General features: G+C 36.3%; 1 protein-coding gene across 16 annotated transcripts in view; it reads left to right on the forward strand.

Moving 5' to 3' along the window:
- The window catches only part of sox6 (SRY-box transcription factor 6), a 200,495-nt gene extending 176,608 nt beyond the window's left edge, over window positions 1-23,887 (forward strand). For 9 of the 16 annotated variants that reach the window (XM_088934650.1, XM_088934653.1, XM_088934658.1 and 6 more), the window contains 4 exons: window positions 4,970-5,078; window positions 12,764-12,997; window positions 16,018-16,234; window positions 17,811-23,887. In XM_088934650.1, the coding sequence (XP_088790776.1) occupies window positions 4,970-5,078; window positions 12,764-12,997; window positions 16,018-16,234; window positions 17,811-18,114 (864 nt within the window). In that variant the 3' untranslated portion in view covers window positions 18,115-23,887. The remainder of the gene's footprint in view (window positions 1-4,969; window positions 5,079-12,763; window positions 12,998-16,017; window positions 16,235-17,810) is intronic. The other 7 variants (XM_088934660.1, XM_088934662.1, XM_088934664.1 and 4 more) reach the window with 1 other exon arrangement.
- The last annotated feature ends 4,032 nt before the right edge of the window (window positions 23,888-27,919 follow it).

Genomic DNA, 27,919 nt, shown 5'->3' on the forward strand with positions numbered 1-27,919 from the left:
GGTTTTGTTACTTATCACACTCCCTTTTAGAAGCAATAAAATGCTCACATTACTTTCTTTGTTCTTTGTTGCCTTTTGAGTTGTACTTGCCTATGCCACTGTTCCATAAAAATGATAGTGGAAAAAAAAACAGTCATAGCTTTCTATGAGGAAGATGTTTGCTGTTTGTCCTTTGAGAAGACCATTTCAATAACCGAGAAAATCACATTGTGTGATTGCCTCTTGCCACGTGAACCTCTAAACATTATGGACTGAAGGAAAAATAACTTGTGTTATGTGTTAACACAGAAATGTCCTGTTTGAAGTTTTCATGAATGGATTTACACATTTGCTTTTTTTCCCTTATCTTTAGAACTGGTAGTTTCGATTCATCATGTTTTTGCCATACTGTGCTATTGTTCTGTAGTTTTAGGAGCTTGGTGGTTTCTGTGATGCCCACCCACACCTGCTGTGTCTGTACTATTGCCAGCGCTTCACTTGCCTGTATCTTACAAAGAACCAACCTTCTGTGTAATATAGCAAGAAGAGGTAAAACTGAGAGTTAAATAGATGTATATGGAATGCAGAACAGGATAACAAATATGCTTTATCAGGCGATCAAGTATTCTTTATCTTTTTGCAAACATTTTTTACTTATATAGCTTTTGACTTTCTATTTATAAAAATAAGGAAAATCTTTGTGAAACCACAGTGTGATGCGTAAATGCAGGATACTAACAGTACAATGCAGAAAGCCATTTTGCTCGTGGTGCCCAAAATATGTCCTGTGGGCTGTACAGCAGTCCTCAGGCACATGTTCTGTGGCTTCTGTGATTAAAGCCTTCATTAAATCACTGACATTGGCTCTTTTTGGCTCTGGATAAAAAGTTAATAAGTTCCATTTAGGCCTGCCATTGGCTTATATGGTATTACTTCACTGTGCAACCATTCTTAGTTGAACAAAATGTATTTGTAACCAAATTTGAAGCACACAAAAAGTGGATTGGATTATTGTGGGTGCCTTTTTCCACTTCAGTTTCTAGTGTATTGCTATAATTTTAGATGTGGGATGGAAGCTTGCATGCTGAACTCATTTGAGGGAATGGGCACTTGCTAATCAAAAGTGCTATTCTGGATGGGAGGAGAGCCCAGTATAATATTACATCTTACATATTGTCTTTCTGCTCTGGGACCAGAATAGGCACTCTCTTGAACACAGTGAAAGGCCTACTTTGGTTCGCTAAAATGTTGCAAAGTCTTGCTGTTTCACTGTGGTGACTGAACCTAAAACAACTTCACTGTTTTCTAAATTTAATTCACATTATACATAACATTAATAGCAAGCTTTTTCCCTAAACCAATTTTAAACATCTCCTTTCTGCTGATACCTCTGTCCCAGTTACTGTAATGTCCTTTATTGCTCTTCTGTGGCAGAGTGATCAGTAAAAATTTAATGAGACTATAAAATAATAAAAATGCCATTAATTTATCACAGCACTTGATGCAGGGGCTATAAAGGAACATTAGTTCACTGAATATTTTCAAGCCTTCAAAAAAATTGTCATGTTATGCATATAAATTACATCCGTAATTTTAAGTATAATTCTAATGCTCATATATAAATTATACAGGTTATAACCAATAAGTATATAAAACATAGTGTATAAAATTTTATGGAAATTCATTCTGCAGTACAGAGAATGGGGCCGAAGTCAGTTCAATGTTCATTAGCATTCTTCTGTGTAGATTTATGACTACACAAAAATCTTTCATTTTGAATTGTTGAGATATATAACTGTTTACCTGTGTTATATTTGAACAGATACATCATATTGAGCACAATTTAAAAAAAAAAATTTGCTTCACTGTAAATATTTAAATTTTTTCACTGTATTTACAATTTCTAATTATTAAACCTATAGTGATCCCATAGTGATACTTCGATCATTTTCTGGTAGAAATGCTGCTGTAAGGTTCACAGGAAATATTTCAAGAGAGTTTGTCTTTCCAGTTGTCTGATGCTGTCTGATGGATTTAATAGTGTAATGGAGAGCTTTAACACTGTTCCCTTAATGGAGTGTTTGTGGCAGATTACATTTTTAAATGTTTTACAAAATATATTTAATCACTGCATTTTGTAAAAAATAGGGTGGATTAAACTAAACCTAAGGAGCTATTCGCCAGTATGTGGCAAAGGTAAAGTGTATGTATTTTCCTGTTGTTTTTTTTTTGTTGGTTTGACATGCAGTAGGCGACTGAGATCTAGATAATCATATTTCACTCTATTTGTCATAGACCAGGCTGCTCTTTCATTAACTCTGATAATCTGGCTGCGTGATGAATTTTGTGGCATGTAACATTTAACATTTAGCAACCCACACTGAAACAGGGGACACTCCATCTCATCTTTACACAGCTACATCCACGCTGCAAAGGGTGCCTTGTATATCATAATTAGAAATCACTTAAATTAGCGCAGCACATTCAGATAGTCAGCTTTTAATGACAGGCCATGAGCAGGTAGTGGTTGATTGTACATCAAAATCAGTCATATGTCCATAAATAATTATTGTTCCTCGAAGCGTAGTGTTAAATTACATTTCCCCCTCTATTCCTGTGTAATATTTATTGCATTAGAAAAATAAATGAAAGATAAAATGCTGGAGCACTGAGAGCAGTTGGAAAATTGAATTCAAAGTCTAGTAACTTCAAAAAGTTTTTTGCACTCATTTATTTTCTCTGTCAGCAGCTGTTTTGTGGGACATGGCATTTTAGAAATATGTAAGGCTAATAAGGCTCTTATTCCTTAAAATTAATGCATACCTGGTTTTATATTGTTTTTTTTCTCTTAAATGTATGTTTTTTTCCCTTCTGAAGGAAATTTTGAAGGTCAGTGTTAAATAAAATTAAAATCGTGACGGCTAGATAAAAAAAAATCACAGCAAGATTTCTATTGACTCAATATAAAAGGCTGATGAAGACTTTGCCTACAGAGAGCACTATCTCTGTATAATGAGATGCCTCAAAACCTTAAAAGCTTTATCAGACCTAGGGTAAAACAAACAAGCAGACAGGCAAGCAAGAATCCTGAAGGATGAATGTATGTTTGTCTATGTCTCTGAGAATGGCAGGGGAACTGTAAGTATTGTATGAAAACACACCTGCATATATTCTGTGGATTCTTAGAAAATAAAATAAAAGCAGTCCACCATTGGCAGAGATTGAATTCTTACCCCAGGAGTAAAGCAAATGCTTGTTCCAAGGAATCACAGTTACTCTACATGTCTGCTTTTAGTATCTTTCAGTTGAATCCGAGGGGGAGAGATTATTTGTATCACGCGGAGTCAAAGTATCTATCCCTACTTCAGTCGTTAAAGAAGAAGACAGCACTTTGCTAATGCCCTGTACATTCACTACAAAACTAGGTCATTTAACAATAGACCAAGCCACAGTCAGCACTCGTCTTCTACATATTACATTAAGTGTAATGTGCAGCAACTATTCAGAGCTCTGAAAGCTGTTATTTTATTCTGTAAATGTACACGGACATGACATTTAATATTGTCGCAGAGCAGTGAATGACAGGGTTTCAATGTATGTCAAGTACAACATGATGCCAAGTTTAATCTGAGCATAAAACTACATGACAAAAGGGAGAAAACGGTGTGTTCTTTAAAGCACGAGCTCTGAATAAATGATAACCACCGAGCTTTGAGCTAGTGATACAGACTATGTACCAACAAGAATACGGGAAACTCTTAGCACGTAGGTCCCGAACTCCTCAAATGCCTTTTCTTTGCCAGGTTAGTGCTCTCCATTGAAAATTATTTTTTGTTTTACACTTAGCACTCTGCATAAATCCAATTGCACTTTTAATAAAGTGGGAGATTGCAGAATTTGCATTTCTCTTGACGCTGTTTAAAAGGCCTTTTTTTCAGTAGTTCTGACATATTTTTTCTGTGAACAGTATGCAGCGAACTGTATATACCCGAACATGAATATAAACATGTGCATAAACATGTATGTATACTATATTTGTATTATTTCTAACTGATTTGGTGTATTATCTATTTTCCTTGTAATGTACAATTAAGCAGTATTATCAATTGGACAAATGTTTTAAAGTATTTTTTTAACTGATGCATTTTTTATTTTTCAAAGTATAGTAGTGTAATGTTTTCTGAATTTATTATGTTACATCTTGTGACTTAAAACATGTTTGATTGGGGAGATAGTAAATATGGTTTAATATCTGCAAGCTTTTTGGCTCCCATAGTTCTGTGATAAATGTGTCTCTGATACGAATTGTCTTCCATTATTTAAACTGAGACACTTTTCTCATGTAAATGTGGCGCTATTTGGCCAATATGCACTAGACGTGGCTAAATAATGGTGATGATGTGCATGGTGTTAATGATGGTTTTGGACCTTTGTGGTATAAATACGTAACCCTTTGGGAAATTGAAAATTATTGTGCATTGTTTCCTTCATGTCACTTATAATTTTTGCCATATTATTATTTAATATGACAATAGTCTAATTTCACAGAAAAAGGGAAGATGTTTAACAACTTTTAGTATCTTACAAAAAAAGTGAATTAGAGTTTAAGATCATGTCACTCCTGCTAACCATTTTATAGGATTATAAGACCTCCAATTTAATTAGGTTTCTCTACAAATAAATTATTAAAATCAAAGAAACTTTAGTTAATAGAAAATTGACTGAGCTGAAACCGCCTTGACTGAAGTAAAAATAAAATTGTTTAGATGCCATTTTCCATACAAAATGGGGGGATGGAAGATGGAAGATGTTTAGATCTTGAAAGCCTAAGCATGGTTGGTATCAAGAGGAGGACTTGGTTCTGAGGGAAGCGAGTGGTCAGTAGTGTCACACAAACATGCCTATTCAATAAATATTTGAAAAATAATTTTCACTCACCTTCCCCTCTTCGACTGACTGGTGGTGTTTTTGTTTTTGCTTCTGCCTGCAGGACAGAGTGCAGTTTGAAAATCTGGGTCATCAGCTGACAGCCAAACTGGGGGAAGATGGGAAGATAGGCCCCCGTGTGATTGACCTCACCAGGCCTGAAGATGTGGATGGTGAGTGGAACCCCAGCCCCCCTCCTCCACGTAACACAGGTTGTGAGCCCCTGTGAACCACAGCCCTGCGGATAAAAGACAGCTTAAAGATAACTTAAACCTTTTGTCAACTTGACTTGGAGTTGCACATCACACTAACCAGTGCCAATAACAAATTTCTTTATGTTGTTAAGAGATCAGGTAGAATGTTACAATATCTCTTAGACCCTGTCTGTCAGGAGTAATGATTGCTTGTCTACAACGACGTGCTAGTGCTGTGGAGTGGTGCTACCATTGTTACAGGAAAAGATGACAAATCACAGCTGCTCAGTGTTTTAAGTGTTGGAAATTTGTTATTGTGAAATATTAATGTAAAATACAGTCATAAAAACCCTTTAAGCAACTATTTGGGATAGTTTTGTTATAAATCCTTCGCATTAGTGTTCTTGCTGATCTTCGGCTCTACATATATAAAACTGTAATTTCAAAAAGCAGCAAGGCTGACACCTGAAAGCACTAGATTTTCTTTTTTCCCCATTACATTGTAACTTCAAAATCAAATATGATACCCAGCAGTTTTTAGCAGAGTAGAAACCTCCACTAAGAGGAATATCCATATGCATTTGTATATTGTAGAGGTTAGCATTGAGGCCGATGGCTGTAAGCGGAGCACGATCTGTGTGTACTGTATGTGTGTTTGAAGAAATGGGTCACACTCTCCTTTTCACAGGTAGGTGATTAGAAGAGTGGAAAGTGAGAACAAAGCTGGCATTTCTCCAGTGCTGGCCCTGAGTGTGATGTCAGTTGTTTAAGGTCCCCTGGCGTGGAGGTGTAAATTCTGGTAGCGCTTGCTTGACAAAGCGTCATCCCCCTTTGTGGCTTTTATTCCTAAACACAGGAGAAGAACGCTTCTGTGCGCCAATATTTGTCATGCATAAATATTTATAGCAGTTTCCATGGCACTTCACAGGGGCAGAAAAAAGTTAATCATACTCACTTTTAATGGTCGGGATTGTGTGGAGACAAAGTAGTAAATATTTCTCAAAAGAATGCATACTTGCAGTGTGTTATACTGCTGTCTGTCTTTCAAGAATTCGCCGTGTGAGCAGGGGTGCATGCAAAAGAAAAAACATATATATTCCTTCTGCATAGATACAGTATACAACACACCCACACGTACACTATTCTGCAACTATTTATCTGTTCATTTTTTTATGCACTATCTGAATTCAAGTCTGTGCATCAAGGCATTTAAAAATAAGTGCAAACTGGTTTCTGCATATTGGAGTTAACAAGTAATGTGTCTTTTCTTTTTGTATCCTAAAGTATCCAACAATAGAGGATTCTTACTGAAAAACAGAGGATTCTTACTTTTCTACTACAGCTCTATGTACTTTTCTTCTTAAGAGATACAGTATGTAAGGATTCTGAGTGGAGTAGTAGAATAATTAGTTCAACAGGAGTTTGCCCCTTTTGAATGAGAAAGTTAGAGAAATTTGCCGGATAATTTTCTGCAGCAAATCTCCAACAGACTTCAGATTAAGGACGTGCAGAGAGACAGGGGCCATGACGAGTTGTTCCCAGAGGGTACACGTTGAATTAAGGCCAACACCTTTTCAAACCATTGTAACATCTATCACTTCAGAACGTCCATCACTTATTTGTTATCATCATTTGTTGTTTCACCATCTGAAGAAATCTGTATTGTAAAATACACATGCATCCAGATAAACTAATCCTTTCACAGCCATTATAATCATTTGTTTATAGCTGATGAAAACAGGAATGCCATGGTTTATGCATAAACAATGAAATGATAGAAATATTATTTTGTCATGAAGAAGCATAATGGTTATATGCAGTATATAACCCCCAAAAAATCAGTACGCATGTACTCGCCAACATCAGCCAAAGAAAGTGTACAGCGCTATAGACAAAAGCCGTCTGTAATCACAATGATTCGAAGGCAAATTAAGTTAAATGTAATGGGAGTTTTGCAGAATTATTAACAATGCCCGTCACTCTGTGGTCAGTCTTACTGATCAGGACATTGAAATATTTTACATACTCCATTCTGGTAAAAAGGTAAACGTGACGAATGACCAAATTTGCTGTCACTTCTCTCAGTCCTTAAAGTATTAATACATATATACAGGATATTAGTATGAAGCCTGTGAATCCTCTGTTCCTGAAAGACACAGATTTTACCACTGCATTTTTGTACCACCATGTTTTTTTACAAGAGGATTTCTGTATCCTATATTCTTTAGTGCCCAAAGTGTGGCGTGTCTGCCAAAACACAGAAAAGAAAACCAGCGTTATATGGAAGAACTAGTTTATTTTTCAGCAAAGCCATGCTTCTTCGTTCCTGTAACTGTCAGAAAGCCTTAGGTTGCTTAAACCAATATTTGTAATGCATGCAGCAACCGAATTACCAGCTGCCAAAATTCTAACGAGGGACACTGGAAAATAGAAGCTGGTGTAGAAGTAGATAGAATTTCCTTCATTTTGCAAAGCCACGAGCCATATGCATCAGCTCACCACAAAGTCATTAGGTCTTTTTAAGCTCAGATGAAAAACATTAACAAATACCACAAAAGGCTTTAGTATGGGTCCTTTGTTCATTCACATATGGCAGTTTATAACTTCTGTGCCACTTGGGTCGTGTGCTTGTTTAAGCAGCCTCCGTCAGACAGGCCCTGAGAGAACAAAAGGCATGTTGAGAGATCCCAAGCAGGAAATGGGCTAATCTAAACGTGGTTTGTGACAATATCAGCAGAATAAAAAGAGGAGGGATTGATTAGCTATTAATGGGCAATTGACTCCATATGGAGCGACCTATAAAAATGTGCTTGTTTTGTAGCGCTGTCGCTGAATTATTGAATGAGAAGTTAATGTTTTCCTCAGTGCCTACTAGAGGGAATTTATTGTGCGTCTTGTGTATGGATGTATAGAGCAGGCACGTCTGTGGCTAAAAAGTTTGCGTCTGCAATAAGATATCAGTTTCCTAATTTACCCTCGACAGTTAGGAAGAATGGAGTAGAAATTTAGTCTATGGGTGATTTTTTTTTCATTTTCGAAAGGGTGGGGAACCTTATTTATTTCACTGTCACCTTGGGTGAAAATTAAATACATGGTGAGATCTGTACTGTAGTTCTAATTGGAAAAAAATTATTAAGCAAAACTCTCTATGACATCCTAATGTGCACCATTGCAGCTCTGGCCACATTTAAAAAATATTTACACACAATTTGACTATTAGCTTTTTCACTAAAATGACTTTCTGTTTCTGACAAACTACAGAACATAGAACAATTAAGTTGTTTTCTTTTTCATGTCATTTGTGAATATGCTGTACTATAGCATCTAAATCCTAGTTGGTTTGTAGAGTGACTCAATTCCCAACCATAACCTTAACATACCAGACTTGAAAGCATGTAATATAAGAAATAACAGAAAAAGCAGTAGCTACACAAAACAAGTAGTGGCATGTTCAACATTTATACTCATTTACACACAGCAGTATTCAAAACTTTCAACATGCAAAAAAAAAAACATCGGGCATGTTTAAGTAGATCTTAAAAGGCTTGTAATTTGTAATGCTTTAATTGCTCATCGGTGCTCATTGCATTGTGTTCCATGTGTCATGATATATTCCTTTCAAAACTGAAATGTCAGTAATGGAGAAACTCTATTGTCAGGCATAATACCTTCAGGAGAAGTTATATTATTTTTAAGACAAAAACAGCTGGCAGGTTTGCGTGATTGTTAGTTATTTGCCAAAGTGGATCATTCTAAGAAGATTCTTTTGTGACAGCCCCTCTGCCCTTCTATAAAGACTGACTCTGGGAAGAAATGGAAGAGCTCAGCTTTTGGCTCCCTTCTTGTCCCTATCAAGTATAGGCCTGCTTCAGGCAGGTGTGAGTTGGTTCTGCGCTGCTTTCTCTGGGCACTTGTAATTTATGTGGTTGATGCTTCCCAGATCTACTTTTAAGAGAAATTAAAAAGAAATTCACGTATCTTTCTGTCGGATTGTTAACCAGACCTCGTAAATCAACATACATTCTATTAACACCCTCAGCTCACTGCAAGCACCCTGAGGGTCTGTCCATGTCATTGCTAAACATCTGTATTTGTTTACACAATCAGCAACCTAACAAGGTGCTTCCTAAAAATGTCTATCAGACAAGCATCAATTAATGTCGGAACACTTTTTTTGTTTTTTAGAGTGAAAGAAGATAAAAAAACTTTTTGTAAATTATATGTTTTTGGATATCGGATAACCTCGTGTGAGCTGGCTTCATTGCCAGCTACTTGTCTGTTTTTGTTTAAAGCAAATCTTGATTGCAAGAAAGAAAACTCCTCCCCCTATGGAAAATTAAACACGGACCACCCGTGTTTATAAACAGGAATGAGTCAACTGCTGTTGGGCACATGTGCAAAAGTCCTTGACTGTCGTTTCTTGTCCACCAAGAGACGTACATGTGGAAATACTTTTTTTTCACCTCCACAGTGAATTAGTGAAGAAGAGAAACGTTCCGCACTGCAGTCTTATTGATAAGAAAATTGGTTAGAATGTGGGGCTAATTTTGTGAGTTGTGTGATTCATTTCATATTTTTTCTGAATCTGCAAATAGCTTAGTCATCAACAGTTCAGTTTAACTAAATAAATATTTATTTTGTGACAAATATATTTTGTAAGGTAAATATTATAGACATTATATTTAGATATTTTTGAATGATGTGTTATGTAAATTAAAAGCAGTTTGTTATACGTTTCATGGTATTTAAGCACAACAAAAGGAGTGGAGAACCTAACGAACAGGTAAACCAGTAAGAGGTACTCTTCCCTCTAGATCAGAATTTCCAAAACAGTGACCCAGCATGGAGAATGCAGAATAATCTAATGGTACTTTTCAAAGAACTAGCCCTGGTGTTCAGGCTAAATCTCACTCTGCACTAGTAAAGGCAGTAAATCTTCCTAAAGTTCCTAAAACGGTTGCTAAAAATTTCACAATATTTAAGAAAGGCTAGGCTCATAAATATAGGCTATAGCATAGTGTTAATGTAATCGCTTGTAAGAAATCCTCAGTTCAAACTCAAAGCTCTTAGATCAGAAAATGATTTCCTGGAAATAGTTATAATTAACTTATTGAAATGGTGTATTTGCAAATAAATCTGTGTTTTTGTCTCCTTTTTTCTTCAGAAGGACCTCACCTCTGCTTATATGCATGCATGCCAGTATATAAATTGCTGAATCAGTGTCAGTTGTAAAGTAATGGCACTGGGGGCATCATAAATTAGTGCAGTGATCCTCGGGAGCAGACAGTGACTGTCGTGTCTGAACGAGCGTTTCGCTCCTGGGGTAATGGATGCCTTCATCTGGCCCGGCAGTCAGCAGATTGCCATGTGTTGATGGATGCTGTCAGCCCAACGCTACACTACATTTCATTGCACAATAAACATGGCTGTCAAAACCATACAAAGTGAAATCAATTTATCCTGTACGGTTAGTGCGTGCTAAATGAAATTAATGTACTGTGGGGACGGTGGCAGGAAGGTAGTGTATTATCCACACATCCTCACAGCTTTAAGCAGCTGGCATGAAATGGGAGTGAAAATGCAGCATTTGAGGTTGACTGTGATTTCCGTGTGAGATTTGATTTCAGTCGAAGAACAAGATGTCGGTAATTCTGAAGACCTTTTCTCTGACCATGACAGACACAAACATATATGTACACATATTTGATTAGAAACTGAGAATTAAACATTTGTTCTGTCTATCCTGTTACACTTTAGTAGGACTTCCCACCTGATACCAAGACCTTTTGGAAGAAAAAAAGTACAATTTCTTCTATTTAAAACAGCAAAGTATATTTTTTCTCCTCGCAGTTGAACAGTTAAATCTCTTGTCTTGGTTTTAGACAGGTCGAAGAAGAAATAAATCTCGAAAAAAATGTGAAGCTGTTGACGTTTAAAGTGTTTTAATTCAGCGGCTATCATTAAGACATTTCGGTGACTGTTTCCCTTTTCCCTGAGTGATTCTGTTGTTTAAAACTGGCCTCAGTAAGTCTGCTTCCTGGTTTAAAATGACAAGAGACTGTACTGCCTCTGCGTGCAAGAAACTACAGGCCTTGACTGATGCACCATGACGGTGTGAATAAGCAAATTGTGCTGGTTTTCCAGATAAAGAGGAGTCTTTATGGGGCATAAATGTGTTGGTATGACTGTAAAACATGAACTGTAGAAAATGGATTTTTAGTCACTGTATACTAACATTGCTCAAAATAATCAGGAGACCAGAGCCTCCTACTGGACATCTGGACAGCTGGTGTCTTTTTTCAGTGCTAGATTATCAGAGATAAAGGCTCTTTAGCCACATTTAATTTTTGTTAAAATTTTCATGCAGGTAGCAATAGAAATTATAGGTGCAGGTGAAGCAGTACTCTAAGTCTTCAGTGTGGTATTTTTTCTCTTTTGCAGGGACATTTTTTTAATAACAGCAATAAAAAATAACTTTTCTCATGAGGAAACTACCTTCTTATGTTTTTGGTTTATACTCAGAAAATCATTTTAACGGTTGAACTTTCTGTCATACAACTTATTCTAAAGTAAAAACAGATTGTTTGAACATTTTATACAAAGAGGGAGTGGACCTAGTAATACATGCCTGGTTTTGGATGAAAAAAAATCATTATAAACTTTAGCAGGGAAAAACAAGGTAATGTGCCAAGATTAAGAGTTGAAGGTCCTAATGAATACACATCACATGTGGGTTATGAAATATTCATGAAAGTCATTCCAAGCTTTCTTTTCCAATTTTTGGATCATTAAACATGTATCATGGCATATGGGAAGTTTTTTATTTTTAATTTTTAAAGTCCTTGTTTATAGACATGGTTTTTGTTTAGAAATTTATAAATGTTTCACAACTCTTTCAAATCCTACGTATAAAAATAAGAACCTAATATGCATTCACAAGGGATTCTTTCACTCAAGCATAGTTAAATATGTGCGACCCACAAAGCAGTGTGTCCCAGTGGTGTATACACTCATTGCCATAATCAATATATGTTAATATTGTGTATGCTTTTTGGGGCTTAACCTGTCCTTATAAAGACAACACTCATTTCATTTTTTATTAAAATGATAGTTGACGTACTTATTTGAATCCATGTAAAACATGTAAATCTGAGATTGAAGCAAATAATGGTAGACACTGTGGTGTACTCTCTAAGAGAAAGTAAGAAAATTTACTTAATGGCTCTTAAATAAAGGAATTCTTGTCCCAGGAACTGCTTGTTGCTACAGTAAATCTGTTCTGATAAAGGCTTGGTGAGATGTTATATACCTGTTCTATGTAGATCTTATTTTCCTTTCCCGTTTTTTCCACAAAACTCCTTGGTTCCCAATCAATGAGATGAACTTTAATAACTGAGTTATCAGAAATTGGAAAAAGTCAGCTTTTGATGATACAAAATGACAGATGGTGAAAATAGTTAAATTTATCATTCTGCTTTTTCCTGGTTTTGAAAAAGAAATAGGCTACTGCCTAGGCTAGAACCAACAACTTCTTTTTTGGCACAATTTTCTACTAAAGCCCTATGAGACTGGCAATTTCTTTTTTAGAAATTTGGCCATCCCTCTGAAAGCAGGTGATTAATGTTTTGCATTGCTCTCTTTTCTTCCTGCTCTGGTGTTTCCAGGGAGTAAAGCAGTGAATGGCTCTGCAGGTAAACTACAACAGTATTATTGTTGGCCAACAGGAGGCGCCAGCACCACTGAGGCGCGAGTGTACAGGGAAAGCCGAGGAAGGAACAGCAACGAGCCCCACATCAAACGGCCAATGAATGCCTTCATGGTTTGGGCGAAAGATGAGAGGAGGAAGATACTCCAGGCATTTCCCGACATGCATAACTCCAATATCAGCAAAATACTAGGTAAGTATTCCATTCTGTTTCATATTCAGGTTGGTTGCCTTGTAAAATCCTTCACACAGATAACAGATTGAACCCTACCATACTGTACAAAAATCGCTGCTTTGAAATTTCCATTGGCCCATGTGGCACCGGCCTAACATTGGATAAAACCTCCTATGTCAGTGCTTACTCAGCAGTGACCCCTGTGGCTGACTGGCTTCCTGCAGAGCCCCATCAGGTGTCCTGAGCCCTTAAACTCACCTGCTTCCATTCTGGTCTGCAGTGTAAGAGAAAAAGAGAGTGGTCTGACTGTGGGAGTATTTGTCCTCAGTCAGCTAAGGCCAGGTCAGGAGCATGCTGGCAAAAGCTGCTGAATACGAAATTGAAATTAGCTGTTCTACACTGATGCAGCACTTGGAAAAATAATAATTTTAAACTCACACCATTTGAAGGAAAAAGTAAGTAAAAACATATGTCACTTGTAAGCTACTGTACTGTATAATACACTGTTTATGCTACAGTACAAGGTAAATACATTTATTATATGTTTTAATAATTAATAATTTGTTTGCTTTTTATACTGTACTGCGGTGCAGATTATGTTCCAGTATGATCACATGACTGAATAACTATAGGGGATTAAGATGAGGTTTCCTCATGAGCATTTCTGGTGACATACAGAACTTCATTCTGTAATCAATAACAAATCTGTATCGTTTGGTAGAACAAGTGGGAGTAAATGTACAGTTTTTCTCATCTTTCTTCCTGATCTTGTCCTCAGACATGGGAATGTGGTACTGTAAAAAGAAAACTTCTACATAATTAAGATGATTTGTAAACAAATTGTTTTTTTAATTAACATAAATATTCACAATTGACTAATCACATCTTATTTAATATGATTTTTTGGTAATTGTGCTCAAAACCTAATGAGGTTTCCCTAGTTTTGTATACTTTTCCAAATTCTGTCACACATTTAAAAAATAAGCTATATACAGTATGGTAAAAAGAGTATACTGTATATTATATAATTTAAATAGAGTACTTGTGTGCCATGTGGACAATTAAAATGATACATGACCGAAGTGTTTAAAACAAATACAATTTTCCTAAAACACTATAATATTGGCATTTTCTTTGGTTGGTGTTTAAATTTTAAATAAAACAAAACCGAATTATTCTAAATATTTCTCCATGAACACAATGGAAATAATACCTGAATTATTAATATTATTTAAAAACATATTTTCCCTCCAGTGAACTATTCACTGATTCAAAAACACTATTATCTATATTTCTCTATAGTTACAAAATAATCAGAATCCTTTCAAACCTATCTTAAAGTTTCTATGAATAGCCTTTTAGCTGTTCATAAACCTTTTGCTATTTGGCTCCTGGCAAGAGTGATAAATGTGTAGCATTTAAAAGTGCCATGTTAATAACTGCAAGAAACAGAACTCCATTCATAAAACACTGAAATACTGTTTAAATAAATGGAAAGACTGGTTGGGCACAGACATTCAAGTACTGTACTTCTTCAAAACTCAAAACCATACTTTGGATAAATGAATGTATAGAATATAGTTCGATAATATGGGCTAAAAAAAGCTGCAAGATAAATGTCTACTCTGTTGTCATGTATGAGTTTTTTTCTTTAAAATACAAAATATATGACAACATGTTGGCTGTGCTGTATGTGTGAAGTGGATATTAATAATCTCAGAAATAGTTTGCACCTGCAGAGAGACTGAAAATGCAGTAACACCAATTTTTACTTGTTTATACTACAGAACCATCAAGAAAGTAGTCTCAGACAAACAGAAGAGTGTGCTAATTAAATTTTGATAGCCATTTTTTTAATTCAAATTAGTGTTTAATAAATCTTGTTATTCTGTGCTTCAGATTTCCCCTGAGATCTTCATTAATATGTACCGTAATTAATAAACTCTGTATGTGTATTTTAAATATTGTAATGCTGTTGAATGGCTAGAGGTGTTAGCCTTCACATTAAATCCAACATAGCACAGGAATCAAACCTCTCCTAAATTCCAAAGGATTTACTGCCTGTCACTAAAATCTTGTTATAAAAAATTGCAGTGCTTAATGGATCTCTTCCTTTATTACTGAAAATCAATAGATCACAGCTACTAGAACTCCCCCTCAAGTTGGACACATTGGATGGTCAAAATATTTACAGTGCTGTTGTTTTCTTGTAATGTAACAGAAAGCTAATTCAAATGGAATCCTATACAACAAAGAGTTTACTTTACTAATCGTATAACACAGCTGGAAAGTAGCTGTTATGCTATGTTACAAAAATGTAACTTGATGCGTTTCACGGAAGACAAAAAAGCAAAGTTTAGATAAACCTTCATAAACAAAGTGACAGACCTGCATTCTTCTAGACATCCTGTTTGTTCCGCACAGTATTTACAGTCTGCCTTGATGGAGCTGTGCAGATGTCCAAGCCTCAGGAACAGTCCGTCAGCGTCTTTGAACCTCTTTTTGTGAACAGCAATATTTTTAAAGTTAAATGTCTAACCTCTGACAATTGTGATTAAATACCTTTGGTTTCAGCAGGTAAATACCATGAATCATATACTGTAAATACTGTATATTCACCTCTACAAAGCTGAAGCTCTACACACAATACACTGTGATACTTCAACTGATATCTTTAGTATTATCGTAATACTAAAACAATATTTCAGTAATTATTTACAGTAATTCAATAACACACCAATTCAAGGCCTATAAAATGATTTGGAAACATATTAAAGATGATAAGAGTTTTAAAGAGTTTTTTTCAGAATTGAATATATTGATGTGCTGAAGTCATCTGTAGCAAGAGAGTGGTGAGGGAGAGAAAGGGCATTCCACTTTTGCTGTCATTTTTAATTTACAAAAAAAAACATTCAACACTGGCATTATTCTGTAGTTTCAGCTGTGTGACAAGGAGGAAAGGAAAATGAGGGATTGTTCCTGTTTACTTCCTTCTCGAGAAGCTTTGTTCAATGACTTGCCTGTGATTCTAACATCAGGTTCCCGCTGGAAAGCCATGTCAAACCAGGAGAAGCAACCGTACTACGAGGAGCAAGCTCGGCTCAGCAAGATTCACTTAGAGAAATACCCCAACTATAAGTACAAGCCCCGGCCTAAACGCACCTGCATTATCGATGGGAAGAAGCTGCGGATCGGCGAGTATAAGCAGATGATGCGATCTCGGAGGCAGGAGATGAGACAGTTCTTCACTGTAGGGTAGGTGCAGTTGTGAGCTGCTGACACGCATATTCCATTACCTTTTAGTATTAACACAGGCGATGAACCACAATAAAACAACCTCTAAACACGACTGACTCGAATTACTGCTGAACGCCTTTGTTCAATCGGTCTGTTTTATTGAGGTTACAGTGATGTATTGTTTGATTTGACTTAACTGGTTAATATTCTGTTCAATGCCTTTATAGCTTTGGCAAGTATTTCTCATATATACATGTAAAAATGTAGTACAAATTAGTTTAGGTCCTGAACTTTTATACCAAATCAGTATAGGTCCTGGACTTTTTCAGTTTTTTCCTCTTTCCACAAAGAAGGATGGTTGAGCTGAAATGGTCTGCAGGTTAGAGTAACGCTTCAGTGAGAGCAGAGAGTACTGCATGTGCCAAATTCTTACACACAACTGCTGACCCCGTAATGGATGTGATTATATTTATACAGTAGCTCATTAAGTAATGTTTCTGATGATATATTACTCCAACACAATTCTAATGAACAGCTCGTTAAACAATAACAAGTAGCCGTTTTTCATAAACAGTTGTTATTCTTTCATTATACTTGTAATGACGATGATGAAAACTGGTTTTGATAGTTTTAATAAAAACCATTTGCAAAGTGTTTAAATTAATTGCAATCCTACATTTTAAAGAACATAGATTTAAACTCAAGTGAATTTTAATAGCCGTAATTTATTAAATTAGGACAATAGCAGGCTGCAAGCAAAGAAAGTAGACACAGACATTTTTATAGAATATAAAATATAAGCATTAATTTAAGAAAAGGCCTTTAGGGCATGAGCTAGAAGTTTAACTTTATAATTTATTATATGTGGTCAGTTAGGAAAAGTTTGCTCCAGGTGTTCATACTTCACGTGCAGGAAAAAAGATATTTAAGCTTGAATACTTCACAATAACAAGGCGTGTATGGGATGTATTTTCTTTTTCCCTTTAGTTATTTTTCTACAATTTAATTTAAAAGATGTATTGTCCACAGGACTCCTTTAAATCTTTTTCACAGATGCTAAAGACTGTAGATTTTGAAGTAAAATATATGAGTAACTTGAGTTAAATTTGGCAATTAAAATACTTTAATTGTTTGACTACCCTAAGGGACGAAATACAGGAGTCTAAGTACTTGTAACATTCCTTCATTTTTATGCCTTTAGACTGTAATTACATTCCTTAATTCTGGCAGATTTTTTTTCTGTTCTTTACTGTTAGAAGTCATGGATTAAAACTCTTAAATCTCTGTCCTGCAACAAATCATAACTACCAAGGACTTTCAGTAAAACCAACAAAGCTCAGTGACACAATGAATCAAATTACAAATTCAGTTACATTTTTGGAGTTTGGAGTTAATGAATCTTAAGAGTTTCCAAACTGCTGTCGCCACACTTAAACAGTGGACAAACTCTCATTGAGCAAGCAGCAGGTTAGGTTATTCAAATGACTGAGTAAGGTTATTTGTTTTGTTTTGTTTTTTCTTTTGGTGGTGAAATATATAAATATATATTTCTTCTGCTGTGAAATATACAGTAACAGATTCATTTGTCATGCAGGCAGCAACCTCAGATGCCGATCAACACAACTGCAGGTGTTGTGTATCCTGGAGCTATCACCATGGCAACCACCACACCCTCCCCTCAGATGACATCAGACTGCTCCAGCACTTCTGCCAGCCCCGAGCCCACCATCCCGGTCATTCAGAGCACCTACGGGATGAAGATGGAGAGTGGAGGCATGGTGGGCAACGAGACAGTGAACGGAGAGGATGAGATGGATATGTACGAGGACTATGAGGACGAGCCCAAATCGGACTACAGCAGTGACAATGAAACTCAAGAGGCTGTCAGCGCCAACTGAGAAGCGCCTGCTGATTACAGCAAAGAAAAACAAAAGAGAAAAAAAAACTCTTCTGAACAAACGTTCTTAAAGAGCCTGCATGCATATGTGGCTCTGACAGATTCAACAGCAAATGGTCTTAAATGTTTCTTAATGTGTGAAGCAGTTTGATTGTTTTTTTAAATTCTTTTATTTTTTGTTTTGTTCATGGACATTTTACACATTTAGGTTTTTGCCTACAAACCTTCGGATGACAGGACTTGAAACCTAACATTTAATAAGAATCCATAGCTCTCTCACAGTCTTACCTTTTCTTATATATAAATATACATATATTTTTTTTTCTTTTGAATGCTTTTAAAAGCTTACATTACTGTTTTTGATGGGGGTTATATTCTCACTCAGGTATGCTGTGCCAGCCAACAGCTTGTGAATGTGTTTTTAATCTGAATTATTTAAAAAAAGAAAAAGAAAAAAAACTTTGAGATTTCATATTAAGATGAAACATAGAACAAGTCCACAAGTGTGCAGAAGTGCGCAGAGGGAAAACATCAGACTCCCTGATTATTATTGTTATTATTATTGCTATTATTATAATTATTATCATTGTTGTTTTTTTTCCATTTTGTACAGTTTTAACTCCAAACGTGCCAAACATTTTCAGAACGTTCACGAAATATCTTAATCTTTTAAGTCTTAAGGGAGACACTGCAAAAGTCTTAGACAATCTTTTGGTATCTTAACTGAGACAGCATAAATAACAAACTTTTCTTTTTTCACTACAGTAGTAAAGTACTCAGGAATCTGGTGACAGGTTGTTTAGTTGTGGATATGGTTGCCACAGTGCACATGCCCAGATGCTTTTGCCTGTTAATGTGCCATGAGTTCAGGATTTCTCAAGGAAGCACAACAGAGTGATCACCAGTTACTTGTCAGCGAAGTCTACAGAAACCAATTTCTGCTGCATTCAGTTCTGTAAGGTCTTTATTCAGCCCTTGCATTCAATCTTACAGAGTTAATTCTTAATCAGAGTGATTGTAATCATTCCAGAATGCCAAGGGGCCAATAGCTTCCAATCTGTGAAATTGGAAAGGCAGCAAAAGGCAGCTTTGGTGGCATCAGATTTGCTGTGGTACAGTACATACAGTAGATTTTGTTTAGCACTTCACCCCTTAATAAGACACAAAGTTTAAATTCCTTAATTGATTTTTTTTCCATACGATTAAAACTTAATTTAATCAACTCAGATAGTCTTAACACTGACAGATGATGTTTACATGCAGGAAGCCTCATATTCAAGTCTTACGAATTACTGGATTGTTGGAATGAAACTGGCAGTGAAGTCACATTAGGAAGCAGGTGCTAATGTGCAATTTCAGACACAATGCTTCTAATTTCGGTAAAATACAGATTTCTAGATTTCATAGGAGACATGACCACAGGGGCAGACCATAGATAGAAATGATCATTTGCCTTAGATGTGTTTTTAATTTACTGTGCTCTGAATTAAAAAATCATCTGGCTTTACATCAAGAATTAATGAGACACATTATGCAGAGTAACTATTTTTTTTCTATATGAATATAAGGTAGAAAATATGCTAATGTTTCAGAAAATGACATGTTATTTTATTTTTAAAGGTCAGGGTTGCATTTGGTTCACTTTTAATTCTGACCGTTTTTTAATGTTTTCAAAATTCTTCAAAAGATTTTCCAATAAAGTACCTATAAAGTAAACCTATAAAGACTCTAGGACATATTAGCCAGTGTCTTACAATGTAGGATACACAATTTAATCTTCATTAATTGTCTTAATCAAGAAAATGTAATCTTGATTAATGTAACTCAGAAGCAGGACAGTACAGTGCCTCCTTATTACTTTTCATGGTTATGGGGCTTTTGTGACCTTTTAAGTTTGTCTTTGGAGGAGCAGCCAGTAGACTTTGTTTTATATGACCTACTGGAGTCTAAAAGGGTGGCCTTCTTTTTGAGAACATGAGACGTGGCCCATTTGGTGCAGTTTCCGCTTTCTTCTCCAGTAAAGCACCTATCTGCCCCTCTAACCCACAGGGTGCTTTATCCGTTCCTGCCCATGGTAGCCTTCACCCCAAGGGGGTGCCATCTGTCTCCAAAATTGTTCGGAGCATCTATGAGAGGCAAACAATGGGGAATCTCAAGCAGCATTGATTGTGCTGTTCATCAAAGTGCTCTCACAAGGCCACAGTGCAAAAGAGCCACGAGATGCTGGTGAACAGATGGAATAAGTGAGCCAAGCTGTGAGGGATTATTAAAATGACTGACGAGTAGGTATCGTCTCAAATAGAACATTATTAATGTATGAGTCTTGTTATTTTTGGTATGCCCTTGAACTGGTCTGTTTCATCAGCAGCAAACAATGTTGGCCAGCAAAAACATTTCAAAGTTCCAGGCCATACTGCCACCTTCTTAACCTGTGTCGGCTGTCACTGATCTGATGATCACTCTGTTACTTTCAGCAGTTCAAAAGGTACTGAGTTCGAGAATTAAGCATTTTTGATTTTTACATTTTGATCAAACTTTAAATCTCCCTTTTTTGTTTTTCATGCAGAGTATTTATTAAGGTCTTAAAACTTTTGAGCAGTTCTCATTAGGTCCCCTTATTTTATTTTATTTTTTGTGTGAGTGCGTAGGACGCTAAGTAGAATGTTTTGTACAATTATTGTATTGTTATTTTTCTTTTTGCACACAGGCAAAAAAAAAATAATTAGTTTTTAGGTTATATATTTTTTGATTGTTTGTATTTCCATTCTTCATGACCATGCCAAAATAATATTTTGCAGGCTGATGGAAAACAAAGGACTGTTCTTGGGACTGAAACTTGATTGCGCTTGTAGTACAAAAAATAGAAAAAAAAATTAAAACTCACACAGAGACATTTTTTCGTAAGTGTTAAAAGCACTGGATATAAATGGTATTTTTTATCAATTCTGACTAATGTGAAGCTGTTGTACGAAAAAACTACATGAACAAAAGTCATCAGTTTTGACTCCTGTGGGCTTGTCTCACAGTTGCCAGATTTGAGTCATTTTTCTGTCTAGTTTATTTATGCAAAAATACATTATGTATGAACACTTTGTTTTAGCTCCAGTGCTGTGTAAACAAGAATGTTCAGTGAACTCAGCCATACGCTCACATAGTGACTGGTCAACTGAGACACACCGGCCTCCAAAAGCCCATTTTGTTAGTCACATATGTTTGTGTTGTGTATTGTATTTGAAACTCTATAGTACATACAGACATTTTATTGTATTTATTAGCCAGTGTTGGCTCTAAAAGTGTCAGTGCAAAATAATTAAAGGACAATCAGAAAAAAAATAAAAATAAACACGGTAAGACTTAAAATGTTTTAACCTAAATTGGAGCTCAAAACAAAGTTTTTTTTGTTTTGTTTTTTTAAAAATTCACCATCTCATAGTAGATTTTTTAATTGTAAATATAACATAGGAAAATAGAATTCTATTTTTGTTCATGAATACTTAGTGAAGTATAAGTTATGTATTTTACTGTTTTTTTTATACATCAGTGTATGTTGGTCCATGTCTAAAAACTGACAAGTCACTGTACCTCATGTAGATGCTGAATTTACAACCATGATGAAAGAGAGCAGTATTGGACCTGTAGCTGAGACAGCAAGGCACCTCACTTGTTTGTATTTCAATGATTTATTTGTTCAGGGATACAATCCGCCAATATTTTATGATTGTGATTCTCGTATTGGTACTTCTTTGGTAACTTGGCTCAAAAGGAAGGAGGTGACAATCCTCAGAAAATGTGAACATTGCTACAAAATACTCAACTAACTAAAACACTTTTAAAAAAGTAGGCTTTTGTTTCAGGAAATGGCAGTGCTACATATTGTTTGTAGCAATTAAGCAGTTTGTCCTTGGATTAGCAGTTGGGTACTCAAATCAACAAGTCACCGCAACTGCTACTGTTAACTAAATACTAATTAATTAAATACTGTAAACAAATTAATCTCAAGGCAAACTCAGTATTGATAATACAAAGATTTCTCGGCTTGTCAAGTCATATAATGTTCGTTTTATACGTTCAAGGTACGCAAGATCAGATGGTCATTTAAAATACTGAACGATGGCAAAACAATTTAACATCTTTCATGAGGGCAGTGCACAAAATTCTTTTCTTTGGCCAGTTACAGAACAAGCACTTAACAGAAAGCTATTTAACCAACCGTGTTTACGTTCATCAGCAGCTATAAAATGACTGAATCTATTTCACAAAACCATGAAGCTGTATTTTAATCTGACCCTTAGCAGGTGAAAACTCATGTGCCAAATATGTAACAGAAAAAAATATAGGTTCACAGCAGTCAAGACGATATATTTGCGCCTTTTTTGGAAATATGATTTTCAAGCAAAGTGGATGGGTAATGAGCATCTGGTTCTGGATAATTTGTTGAAAAACACAAGTGAGGGTCTTGGTGAGCTTAGATTATATGGGACGTGCAAATATTTATTAGTTTGTGTGCTGCACATTGCAGAGCCTCTAGTGTGCATTTCCTGTCTGTCTTCCTTTGGTCTTATTTTTTGTGTTTTCGCTAATTATTTTTTAAAAAAGTTTCTAAGTTAGCCGTCCAGCTTGTGGCAGGTTTAGTATGCTTTGCATTTATGTTAACTCATTATTGTCTTTGCCATGTAAAAGCGAATTTATTAACAAAAGACAAGCTTATAAGCTGATACTACATAACTTATCTTACTGTAACTCTTTTCTGACATTGGAATTTGTGATGTGTATTGTGAGATTGTTCTCTGTGTTAATTTAATCAGCACAATTCACTGACATGCTGGACTGACATGCTAGCTGCTGTTCTGAAGTGTAAAATTTGCTGTTGGGGGCAACCCAGGCTGTTGTCAATGGTACTTTGCTTTTTTTTAGTTTCTATAGCAACACTGTGGGTGTGGCTCTTCTTTCGCTAGGGCTGCTATTTTTTGAAACCCGCTATCAGACTCTTACAAGCAAGTTCTCTGCATAGAAATCTTTCACTGCAGGTACCGTGGCCCATGGCAGGTCTTGTATGGGCGTTAATAGAGAAAAAAAAAAACTAGTGTCTGTTGCTGCTTTGAAAACAAATGTTATAAGTCTGAAAATGTAAATAGTTTATCAGAATATCTTGTACAGTCCAGTGTAAAGTTTTTAATTGAACTTAAAAAGGTTTCCATCACATTTGTCTTCACACACTTCTTTATACAGTACAAAAGACAGCTGTTTGCTAAGAATATTATTGTAAAAAAAGAAAAAAAAAGATAATTAAAAAAATCATCTTTTTTTTGCTTGGCTTCATAATGTAAACCAGCCATTCAATGGTTTTCATGTGCAGTATTGACGTGAGGTAAACTAAAAGGTAAAATAATTCTACAGTGGTACTTATGGAGCTTTGTCTCCTCTGTTTTGGTAGTATTTAATATTAAAAGGTAATACACCAGCTGAGGAACACATTCTGGTGTATATAGGCACCTTAGCTATGTATACAAAACTTTAGAACTTTTTTTCCACACAATGCGTTTTTGGCATATTGTAATGTAACACCATCTTTAAATATACCTAATCAGTTGATGTGACATGGCGGGGGTGGGGTATCCTTGTGGGGGTGGGGTGGGGGTGACTGCCTGTTTAAGCTCATTTACCTCAAGAGTGTCCTCCTTTTCCTAGAAACAAACAAAGCGTTTCACCATCACTCCATCTTTTGTACTGCTGTTGACACTTAAAAATTAAAGAGAAAACATTTTGTTTTAAAATCTTTGCTTTCGTCTTCTTCTTGCACATCAGCTTGCTTGCTGGCCTGATTCTCTAGAAGCCAGACTGCACCAAGACCCAAGAGCTGTTTAACCAGAAATGGGGATAAACAAATTGAGGAGAAGCCGCTTACAGTTCTGTACAGTATGCTGGGGCTGCTGGAAACAGTATCCTTGAAGTCGAGTATTTTTTCAAAAGTCTAAACAATGCAGATCAATTCATCAATTAGCACTGGAGATTTGGAGCTCAGACCGAAAAACCAGCAGGCACATAGGCCTCCCAAAACTGGGATTGGGAGCCACTGTTTTAGAGCACAGTCAGACATAACCATTACATAAGAATGCTCTCAGCTGGTACAGAACAAAATAATCTATCTTTAAGTACCTAAATTGCAGCGGATTAAGTCTTCCTTAGAACTACTGTAGATGAGCTACAAGATTAAAGTGTGACCTACTGTTCACCATGTGTTTTAAGTATTTCAAACAAGAGCAAGGCAGATTATCAGTTCTTAGTTTTCTCCTTCATTTTGTAATAATCTTTGACTATCAGTAGCTTTCGTTCATAATGCAAAACATGCACACTGTATAGTTCCAAATGAGGGTGGACGGGGAGAGAAACCAATTACCATGCAGGTCTTTTAATGATGCAGTAATGGGTTGCCAGCAGTACCTACTGTATAGGCAAGATTCTGTCCTCCACTCATACTGACTAGCCTTCCAGCAATCCAATACTAATGAATACACAACTGTGTGTTGGATCATCTGTTGTCCTTTTCATATTAAATCCAAGAGGTAAAATGCTAAATATTTATCAAGTGTTCACAAGTTTTCTCTGCCTTGTGAAGGCAAACGAAAGAACAATAAGGCCATCAACAATCTTATAAAAAACTGTAGTAAATCATCTTTATTGCAGTTTGAGCCTTGTTAATGGAAGCTGACATATAAAGGAGATAGAATGACAAGCATATAGGTCTTATTAAAAACTGCCTGACAGGGCTGCCTCCTAGAAAAGCAAACATTAGCAGGCATTAGATATAAAAATATTTTGCAGAACATAGTCCTTAGGGTTTCTGAGCATGACCAAAAGGCATTTCTAGTGGAAGCTTTAAGATGGAGAACAGCTGCAACAGTTACTACTGCAGCATGAATTGGTAGTGGGTCTCTAGAGTGTGTTTTCAGTTATGTTAGCCACAGTTGGTGGAAAGCCCTCTGTTCAATACCAAAATCACATTCAATTTATTAAGCATCAGGAGAAAAGCGATTTAAACTGATGATTCGGAAAAAATATATATACTGTACAATATGCATGACAGAAAGTACAGGAATACCAGTTCAAACAAATACGTTTAAAACAAGATCTAAAAGCTCTCCCTCAGAATTGCTAAACCGATAGGGAAGAGTAGCCTACTGTACAGTAGGTGAGCACCAATAGAGAGCACTTTCTACCAGAGTTGATAATCTTATTGAAGGGACAAAGAAGAGAACAGCATCATAGGACTGGAGATGTGTATTTATTCAGGAATTCTGACATATAAGGGGAAAAGATTCCTTCCATGGACTAAAAAGTCATGAACAATATCTTGAAACCCATCTGAAAATCAACAGCATGCAGGTGCAGGGATTTCGTGGCAGGAGTTATTTGTGTGCCAAGAGGAAAACCCAGACAGAAGTCTAGCTTTTGAACTTTGGACATAATGGACGTTTTGTATTTTGTTCTTTGACAGTAGCCAAGTCTTGACAAAGCAAAAGCATGAACTAGTTTTTCCGAGTTAACAGACCACGTGGTATTCCGAAGTAAAAGCCAATTATATGATATGCTGAGCATCTGGCTAAAAATGACAACGGAATTTTTCATTTTATCACAAAACTCAGTCTGAAGACTTAGTAAGATGACGTAATTTCTATAGCTACATCTGAGCTTTTAAGAAATTCGTAAACTCAGACACTTAGAAAAATGCTAAGTGCAGTATTCTGTAGATGCTCGTGAATATTTTGCATTATAAACGCTTGAAATCATAGTCTCTCCATACAGTCGGTCCCTACTGTAAGCAATAGCTTACGCAATTGCTCATCAAGCAACTAAGAAGATACGAAGCGATCAGACACCGTCTAAAACGCTTCGCTGCGCAGCGATTTCCTGTGTATTGTGCAATTGATTCATAACACACTTTAGTTAAAACACGGTCGAGCCATCCTATGATTTTTCACGTAATTTATTATATCTAAAATGTGATTATTAATATAATTGACCTTTTTGGGATACACCGCAGTTGTCGAGTTTGTCGTTTTCAGCTGTCAGGAAGCGGTGCAGAATGGAGTCTCCACCGCCGTAAAGTTGCGGAGGAAGTTGTCGAGTCAATTCGGAAGTTGCAAGTTGCGAGATTTTACACACGTCTCCAAGGGTTGAACCGAAAGCTATGTTTGGAAAGTACGTAAAAAGGTTCAGTTTACGATTGTGTTAATTTATGTTACGTATCTCTCTGACTAACAGTCGCACAAAAAATGCCATTCTCTGGTATGTCCAATTTTCATGCGTTTTTAAACTTGTAGTTAAACAGTTCGCACTTGATCGTCCGTTAGCTGTAGTGGGGTAAGGAGCATATGCGTATTTTTAAAGATATGCAGTTGTAATAATATAACATGCATTTTAAAGCTTTATCTTGTTGAACCATTGTACCTTTCAACTTATACATTTTTCTGGGCTTGCCACTTTGTGTTTACAAATGCATTGCTTCTGGTTTTCTTTAGCACAAATGCAGCAGGTTGCTAATACAACATACTGTACAGTAGACTTCATACTGTAGCTCCGCTGTTTAAAACTAGACAGTGTTTGCAGGTATATGTAATGTGAAATGATAGCAAAGGAGAGTACGCTTGTACGGAGTTGAAATTAAAATGTTGGCTTTACATTGTGACAGTACTCCTGCTTATGTTTATTAAGTTGCATGCTTGTTGTGAATTCTAGTTGGTAATATTTAAAAAACAATATGTAATCTGTTTGTGTGGATGGGGAGTATTATGTTTAAGTGGCTTCGTGTTATTTTATAGACACTATTTAATTTTTGTCTTTTCTTTTGCGGTGATACCAAATGTTTTCTGATATAGATGAAACCTGTCTTAACCTGCTTAACTGTAGTTCAAGTAGGTGGCTGCGTAGGCTGTAAAGGAACTGTCACGCCCTCTGCAGCCAGAGGGCGCTCCTTCTCTGTCCTGTCCCTAGTTTCCGGTCTGCTGTCCTTCCGGTCCCTCTCTTTCCCTTGGGCTATATATTTCCGGGTCTTGCACTCTGTCCCGGCTCTCAGCATTGACGTTCGGATGTCCTGAGACCCGCCTAGCACCAGGGCGCCCCGCGTCCGCTCCCTGAGGGCATAGGTTTCTATACGGCATTCCTGAACTCTTTGCACTAATGAGTCCGGGCCTTTTTCCCGTCTCGCCGCTACGCATATGGGTCTTTTTCCGCTCTCCTGCTCCCCACGGTTAGTCCCTTTGGACGTCCGTGACAGGAACAAGTAAAAGAAGAAGGCACCACAGCCGAAACGTACAATATGTTTCTTTTCTTCTCTTTTCATCATAGAATAAACCTTTACTTGTTCCTTTGCTGTCTAATTGTAGTTGCAGATTGATAGCTGTATTTGGTATCACTTTAGTTGAGGAGCTTTATTAATGCATAACAGCAATATGTTCATTAATGGAGCATTTATAAACAGTATGGGGAACAGGAAGACGTTAATTCGTTGGTACAAAAATACCTTTCCTTTTGGAACCTTATTCAGATGTGTGTGTGGTATGAAAACAAGAAGCAACCTTTTTTTACACTCTAGTATTCTCATATCAGTGCAATAGCAAAATAAAAGACACGAGTGATAGGTCATTTTTTAATGACCTATCACAAATGATAGGTCATTAAAAAAAATAAAAATAGACTATTGTTCATTTCAGTTCTAGTTTCGTTAGTAAGTTTTACGCCTTAGAATTCCAACACTTGTTCACTGTTACAGTATAAACAATATAATTAAGTGAGCTAAATACCTATAT

This window comes from Atractosteus spatula, chromosome 16 (genome assembly GCF_055471065.1).
Source record: "Atractosteus spatula isolate fAtrSpa1 chromosome 16, fAtrSpa1.hap1, whole genome shotgun sequence".
NCBI classification, from domain to species: domain Eukaryota; kingdom Metazoa; phylum Chordata; class Actinopteri; order Semionotiformes; family Lepisosteidae; genus Atractosteus; species Atractosteus spatula.